The sequence below is a fragment of the Sylvia atricapilla genome, chromosome 24 (genome assembly GCF_009819655.1).
Source record: "Sylvia atricapilla isolate bSylAtr1 chromosome 24, bSylAtr1.pri, whole genome shotgun sequence".
Classification (NCBI taxonomy): Eukaryota; Metazoa; Chordata; class Aves; order Passeriformes; family Sylviidae; genus Sylvia; species Sylvia atricapilla.
The window spans coordinates 2,204,208-2,211,972 of NC_089163.1; the positions used below are offsets into that span (position 1 = coordinate 2,204,208).

The 7,765-nt window shown below is 56.5% G+C and overlaps 1 protein-coding gene across 1 annotated transcript; it reads left to right on the forward strand.

Annotated features, from left to right (window-relative positions):
- The first annotated feature begins 547 nt into the window (after positions 1-547).
- On the forward strand, positions 548-6,360 carry RIMS3 (regulating synaptic membrane exocytosis 3). Its single transcript, XM_066335352.1, has 6 exons — positions 548-818; positions 3,396-3,537; positions 3,996-4,108; positions 5,105-5,206; positions 5,313-5,452; positions 6,141-6,360. The coding sequence occupies exons 1-6, from the start codon at positions 599-601 to the stop codon at positions 6,351-6,353; spliced, it is 930 nt and encodes a 309-aa protein (XP_066191449.1). The 5' UTR covers positions 548-598; the 3' UTR covers positions 6,354-6,360.
- Positions 6,361-7,765: the final 1,405 nt, after the last annotated feature.

Below are 7,765 nucleotides of genomic sequence, written 5' to 3' on the forward strand. Positions count from 1 at the left end.
GGGTGTTGGGAATGTCCAGATCCTGCAGGAAGCTGAGGCAGGGCTGGAAGTTCACCCCAGGGATTCTCCTGGGTGTTGGGAATGTCCAGATCCTGCAGGAAGCTGAGGCAGGGCTGGAAGTTCACCCCAGGGATTCTCCTGGATGTTGGGAATGTCCAGATCCCGCAGGAAGCCAAGGCAGGGCTGGATGTTCACCCCAGGGGTCCTGAGCCCTTCCCGCTGCTCCCATGGGTGGGAAAAAACATGGGAACATACTGAGATGAAAGGAATCCACAAAGATCATTGAGTCCAACCCCTGGCCTTGCACAGACACCCCAAAACCCCACCCTGGGAGTGCTGCCCCAACGCTCCTGGAGCCTCAAGAACATTCCCTGGGGAACCCGGGCAGTCCCTAGGGTTTTTTTCTCGGCAGGAAAAACCTTTCCATGATTTCCAACCCTCAATTCCACCTGAACCCCCCGAATCCATGAACACCTCCATATCACCACCCACCCCTTGGGAGGACGCACCGATGACACCACCCCCTTTCAACGTCCCCAAACTTGTCCCCGCAGCTGATCCGGGGGCAGCAGAGCCGGTGCCGGCGGGAGCTGTGACCATGTTCGACGGGGATGGCAGCTCCTCGTCCGGCAGGAATGTGGTGCGCAGCTCCAGCATCAGCGGCGAGATGTACAACCTGGAGAAGAGCTCCCGCGGCAGCGCCGACTCCGTCACCGTCACCGCCAGCAAGAAGAGACGCTCCAGCCTGGGCGCCAAGATGGTGGCCATCGTGGGGTTGTCCCAGTGGAGCAAGAGCACCCTGCAGCTCAACCAGACAGGTGAGAGGACAACTTGGGTCCTCCTCTTTGGGTTTGGAGGCGGTCAATTCTTGTGCGTCGGCGATGGAGGCAAACTGGGAAACGGGCGTCGGCAAAATGGCGCGCCAAAAAAGAAAAATAATTAAAATGATGATGCTAAAAGAGAATGAAAAATCACATCTCAAAAATGGCACTCGGAAATGATACCCCCAGGAAAAATGACAGCCTAGTAGTGGCAGCTGAAAATGGCGCCCCGAAAAATTACGCCTAAAAATGACACGCCAATAACGGCACCTGAAAATGGCGCCCAAAAATTACAACTAAAAAAATGGCACCTCAATAATGGGACCCGAAAATGGCGCCCTAAAAAATTACACCTAAAAAAATGACACCACAAAAATGACACACCAATAATGGCAGCTGAAAATGGCGCCCAAAAAACTACATTTAAAAAAATGACAACCCAATAACGGCACCTGAAAATGGCACCCAAAAAACTACACCTAAAAAAATGACACCCCCAAAAATGACACCTCAATAACGGCACCTGAAAATGGCACCCAGAAAACTATACCTAAAAAAATGACACCCCCAAAAATGACACCTCAATAATGGCAGCTGAAAATGGCGCCCAAAAAATTACACCTAAAAAATTGACACTCCAATTATGGTACCTGAAAATGGTGCCCGAAGAAACTATACCTAAAAAAAGACACCACAAAAATGACACCTCAATAACGGCACCTGAAAATGGCATCTAAAAAAATTACACTTAAAAAAATGACACCCCAATAACAGCACCTGAAAATGGCGCTCAAAAAAACTACACCTAAAAAAATGACACCACAAAAATGACACACCAATGACAGCACCTGAAAATGGCACCCAAAAAATTACAGCTAAAAAAATGACACCTAAAAATGAAACCCAGAAAAGCTACACCCAAAAGTGATACCTGAAAATGGCATCCAAAAAAACCTACACCTGAATATGGCACCCAAAAAACTACACCTAAAAAAACTACACCCAAAAATGGCACCTCAAAAAGCTACACCTAAAATAATGACACCCCAAGTGGCACCTAACAACGGTGCCTGAAAATAGTGCCCAAAAAAACTACACCCAAAAATGGCACCCGAAAAAACCTACACCTAAAAATACACCTAAAAAACGACATTAAAAAAAAAAAAAAAAAAAAAAAAACAAAAACACAACAAACCCCCCCCCCCCCAAAAAACCGTGAAAAATGACACCGGAAAAATGACACCTTAAAAAGCCACCTAAAAAATCGCATTTTTACCCCTCCCCGGCGCTTCTCCAGGTGACAGATTTGCAGGTGACGATGTCACTGGAGCTCTGCTCCATCTCAGTGTCCTCTTCACCAGTAACTCCCAGTCCCGGACTTCTCCAACGCTCTGGGAAATATTTAAACACTTTAAAACAGCTCTTCAAGGGGCGAGGGAAACACCAACCTCTTTTTTTTGTGCAGCTTTTCCTCCTGGTTATTGCTTTTCTTCTTTTTTTATCCCGTTCCTTGCTGCCATTCCATGATCTGGGCAAAGACGAGTTAAATCCGGAGCCCTCCCGCCATCCGAGGCGGCTCTGAAGGGGTTAAATTTATCCCAAAAATCATGGAATGGGGTTTTTTTGGGTTTTTTTTCCCCATGGCACGGCAGGAGCGGGATACAAACGGGGCAAACCCTTTGCGTGGGGACAGCACCGAGCGAGCAGGACAAAGCTGGCGATGCCACCGCTCGCACATGGTCACGCTGCAGGGTTTGGGGACAGTGCCAGGGGTGGCCGCTCGGGCCACCCTCCTCCTCGCGCTGCTGCCATCTGCCACCGCCGGGGACACGTGGAGCAGGAAAGGGGACATCAGGCGGCTTTGGGGCTGTGCCCACACCTGTGGCACTGCAGACTGTCCCCTCTGGCACGGGGACACGGGCACAGGGAGGGTGGGGAAAGGGGACATCAGGCGGCTTTGGACAGCTGAGGATTGTTGTCCCCCTCTGGCGCGGGGACACGGGGGGGTTTGGAAGCCAAGGGGATGGGGAAGGGGACATCAGGCAGCGCTGGGGATGTGGCATTGAAGGTTCCTGTCCCCTTTGGCACGGGGACAGGGACACAAGGGGACACAAGGGGACAAAAGCGGATACAAAGGGGGGTTTGGAGGCCAAGGGGTGCAGAAAGGGGACATCGGGCAGCTTTGGGGTGGTGCCCACACCTTTGGGTTGCTGTCACCTCTGGCATGGGGACAGGGGCACAGGGAGGGTGGAGAAAGGGGACACCAGGAGCTGTGACATTGGCTGTGACGGGGACTTTGGAGGCCAGCGGACGGTGCCAGCACCTGTGGGGTGAGCGGGGCAGGTCTCAGCTCAGAGGGGACTCTCAGCCATCCAAAGCCACGGTGACATTGGGACAGAGCGGGGCCGTGGCAGATGGACACGGGGACACGGAGCCAGCGCGTGGCTCTCCTCTCCTGTGCCCGTGTGCTGGGAATTCACCCTGGGAACGGTGCACAACCCCCGGGAAGGATGGAAAACGGGAAGGGCGGCGGGGAAGGGCTGGGAGAGGAGCTGATCCCGTCTCCGATGGCAGAGGGAGGCCCCAAAAAGCTGCGCAGCACCATCCGCAGGAGCACCGAGACCGGCATCGCCGTGGAGATGAGGACCAGGGTGACCCGGCAGGGCAGCCGGGAGTCCACGGACGGCAGCACCAACAGCAACAGCTCCGACGGCACGTAAGGAACGGCGCCGGGATCCCGGGAATAACGGGAACGGGGCCGGGATTGTTTGGGAATGGGGCCAGGATTGTCAGAACGGGACCGGGATTGTTCGGGAATGGGGCCGGGATTGTTTGGGAATGGGGCCGGAATTATCGGGAATGGGGCCGGAATTATCGGGAATGGGGCCAGGATTGTCAGAACGGGACCGGGATTGTTCGGGAATGGGGCCGGGATTGTCGGGAATGGGGCCGGGGATGTTCGGGAATGGGGCCGGGATTATCGGGAACGGGACCGGGATTGTCAGAACGGGGCTGGGATTGTCGGGAATGGGGCCGGGATCCCCGGGGTTACCGGGAATGGGGCCGGGATTGTTCGGGAACGGGGCTGGGATTGTCGGGAATGGGGCCGGGATCCCTCCCGCCCTGTGCCCTCGCGGAACCGGCAGAGGGATGCTCCATGAAAATCCTTTGCAGGTTCATCTTCCCCACCACCCGGCTGGGAGCCGAGAGCCAGTTCAGCGATTTCCTCGACGGGCTGGGGCCGGGGCAGCTGGTGGGGCGACAGACCCTGGCGACACCGCCCATGGGTGAGCGGGGACAGCGCCCAGGGACGCTCCGGAGGGACGGGAGGGGAGGGGAAGAGGCCGCCTGGCCTTCCCAGGGCTCCATCCCAGTTCATCCCAGTCTGGGAATGCTGTGCCCTGTACTGGGGAGCGTGCAGGGCTCAGGGCAGAGCAGCACCTCTGCCTTTTCCCGGGGATCCCTTTTCCCGGGGTTTCCTTTTCCCGGGGATCCCTTTTCCCGGGGTTTCCTTTTCCCGGGGTTTCCTTTTCCCGGGGTTTCCTTTTCTCGCACCCTGGAACCAAAGCCCCGCCTTTTGTCCCCGCTTTTCCCTTTGGAATCCCGAACTGGGATCAAAAGTTGCACCCTAAGCCTGAATTCCCAGCTGGGGACACGCCCCGAGGTGGCCCCACTGATCCTGCTGGAGATGCTGGGAATGGGAAGAGCTGCCCGGTGTCCCCTGTGCTGTCCCCACTGTCCCTCTGTGGCACTGGGAGCTGGTCCTGAATGAATCCCGGCGGGAGGGATGAGAAAAGGGAGAAGAGGAAAAGAGGGACAAAGGGGGACAAAGGGGGGAAAAAAGGGAAAAAAGGGGGGGGAAAAGAGGGGAAAAAAGGGGGGGAAAAGGAGTGGTTGGACCCCTCAGAGTTCCTGGCCCCTGGTTCCTTCTTGTCCCACCCTCTCCTTTTCCTGGGGAAAGGCCCAGCCTGGGTAAATCCCAGCCTATTGCCACCAGGAGGGATAAAGCCCCAGTGACAGGGACGGAGCTGATGGGGACGAGAAGCTCCCAGATCTCTCCTGGCTGCTCACTCCAAGCTCCTCCCCATCCCCTGATTCCCAACAAACCCGGTGGGACACAGGAATGACAAGGACGTGGCGCTGTGGCTGTCCCCAAGGGGAGGTGACCATCAGGTGACCGCCAGGTGACCGCCAGGTGACCATCAGGTGACCACCAGGTGACCACCAGGTGACCACCAGGTGACCGTCAGGCACGGCCCTGAAGGTGTGTCCCCCCCTTGCAGGTGATGTCCACGTGGGCATGGCTGACCGCAACGGGCAGCTCGAGGTGGACGTGATCCAGGCCAGGGGCCTCATCCCAAAATTGGGCTCCAAGTGCATCCCTGGTAGGTGGCTGTGCAGGGAGGGGGTCAGGGATGGAGAAGGGGGGTGGGAGCCATGCTGGGGTCACCCCAGGCTCCTGCTCCATGTCCCCATTTGTCCCCACGGCAGCCACCTACGTGAAGGTTTACCTGCTGGAGAACGGCGTCTGCCTGGCCAAGAAGAAGACCAAGGTGGTGAAGAAAACCTGCGACCCCTCGTACCAGCAGCCCCTGCTCTTCGAGGAGAGTCCCCAGGGCAAAGTCCTGCAGGTGGGCAGGGACACCTCCCCCTAGCCCAGGTGGCTCCCAGCCCCATCCAGCCTTTCCTTGGAAACTGCCAGGGGTGGGACAGCCACAGCTTCTGTGGGCTGGGATGTCCTCCTTGAGGTCTGGGATGTCCTCCTTGGAGCTGGGATGTTCTCCTTGAGGATGTCCTCCTTGGAGCTGGGATGTTCTCATCGAGGTCTGGGATGTTCTCCTCATGGTCTGGGCTGCTCTCTTTGGGGTTGGGATGTTCTCCTCGAGGTCTGAGATGCCCTTCTTGGGGTTGAAATGCTCTCCTTGAGGTCTGGAATGTTCTCCTCAGGGTTGGGATGTTCTCCTTGGGGTTGGGATGCTCTCCCTGAGGTCTGGGATGTTCTCCTTAGGGTTGGGATGTTCTCCTTGAGGTCTGGCTGCCCTCCATGGGGTCTGGAATGCCCTGCCTGGGGTTGGGATGTTCTCCTTGAGGTCTGGGATGTTCTCCTCGAGGTTGGGATGCCCTCTTTGGGATCTGGAATGCCCTGTGCCAGGACTTCCCCCACCCCACAGGGTGACAGCAGCAAGGCCAGGGATCCCCAGAGCCCTTCCTGAATCCCTCAGACCTTCCCAACCCTGACCACAGAGCAGAGTTTTTTTTTCCATCTGGGCTCCATTTCCTCCGAATTCCCGGTTCCATCAGCCCTTTCCCTGCCCGCAGGTGATCGTCTGGGGCGATTACGGGCGCATGGACCACAAGTGCTTCATGGGGATGGCCCAGATCATCCTGGAGGAGCTGGATCTCTCCAGCGCCGTCTCGGGCTGGTACAAACTCTTCCCAACCTCCTCCTTGGCCGACTCCAGCATCGGACCCCTGACCCGCCGCCTGTCCCAGTCCTCCCTGGAGAGCTCCACCAGCCCCTCCTGCCCGTAGAGGCTGGGATTGGGAAGGAGACATCCTTGCAGAACTGGTGGTGGAGAGCTGTAAATATCCCTTTTTTTGTTTTTTTTTTTGTTTTTTTTTTCCTCCATCTCCTTTCCCCCCTGCAGAAATTCTGCCCTGGCTGCCCTCCCCGGGAAGGGAGAGGGAGTGAGGGCAGGGTGAGAAGGAGAGGTGAAAAATTCCCTCTGAGGGCTGCGACTGCCAACGATCCCAGACTGTTCCCAGACCTCGTCCTGGAAGCTCCCAGTCCTCTCCCGACCCCGCTGGGAGCAGCTCAGTCTGGCTGAGGACGAGGTTCCTTTTCCCTCTCCATTCCCTTTCCCTGCCTCCGAGGAAGAGGTGGCTTTCCAAAGGGAAAAACCCCACCAGAAACTCAGAACAAATCCAACTCAGCACTATTTTTTTTTTGGTTTTGTTTTCCAAGGAATGTAGCATCTTCTCTTATGTAGCTTTGCCACGTGCTAACAACACACTCACTGCAATATCCAAGAGAACTCCGGATGGACCGGGAACATCTGCCAGTCTCATCCCGTTTTGGTCGCTTTCCCAGCACTTTCGGTGGCCATTTCCCTGCCTTTTTTTTGGGATTTTTTTCCCCTGATTTTTTTTTTTTTGGTTTTCCCGGGAGCATGTAGCCTGTGAACCATTGCCAAAGCAAGAGGGGACAGGGAAAGGGGCGCTGGCCTCCCCTCGTGTCTCACCGCGCTCGTGTCCGGCCAAAACCGGAGTCAAAGGACAAACTCTGGGAATGCCTCGTGACCCAACGGAGCGGGAACACCGGGATCCTGGCGGGTCGGCTGCCTCCCAGCCCCTGCTGACCCAGCTGGGGGGCTGGGATGCTCTCCTGGAGGTCTGGAATGCTTTCCTCGAGGTCTGGAATGCTCTCCTTGGGGCTGAGATGTCCTCCTCAAGGTCTGGAATGTCCTCCTCAAGGTCTGGAATGTCCTCCTCGAGGTTTGGAATGCTTTCCTTGGAGCTGGGATGTCCTCCTCGAGGTCTGGAATGCTCTCCTTGGGGCTGAGATGTCCTCCTTGAGGTGTGGAATGCTTTCCTTGAGGTCTGGAATGTTCTCCTTGGAGCTGGAATGTCCTCCTGGAGGTCTGGAATGTTCTCCTTGGAGCTAGGATGTCCTCCTCCAGGTCTGGAATGCTCTCCTCGGAGCTAGGATGTCCTCCTCGAGGTCTGGCTGTCCCACCTCGGGGTCTGGGAAGCCCTGCTCAGGGTTGGGATGTTCTCCTCGAGGTTGGGATTCCTCTCCTCAGGGCTTGGGATACCCTTCCTGGGGTCTGCAATATCCTCCTTGGAGTAGGACGCTGTCCTTCAAGGCTGGGATTCCCTCCTCGGAGGTTGGGGTTCTCTGCTCCGGAGCTGGGATACCCCCCCTGAGGGTTGGGATGACCTTT

Bases quoted from the DNA above. Each gene is read 5' to 3' on its own strand.
- RIMS3 (XM_066335352.1), top strand. From the start codon at position 599: ATGTTCGACGGGGATGGCAGCTCCTCGTCCGGCAGGAATGTGGTGCGC. The intron at 819-3,395 runs GTGAGAGGACAA...CTCCGATGGCAG, and splicing joins CCTGCAGCTCAACCAGACAG to AGGGAGGCCCCAAAAAGCTG. The intron at 3,538-3,995 runs GTAAGGAACGGC...AATCCTTTGCAG, and splicing joins AGCAACAGCTCCGACGGCAC to GTTCATCTTCCCCACCACCC.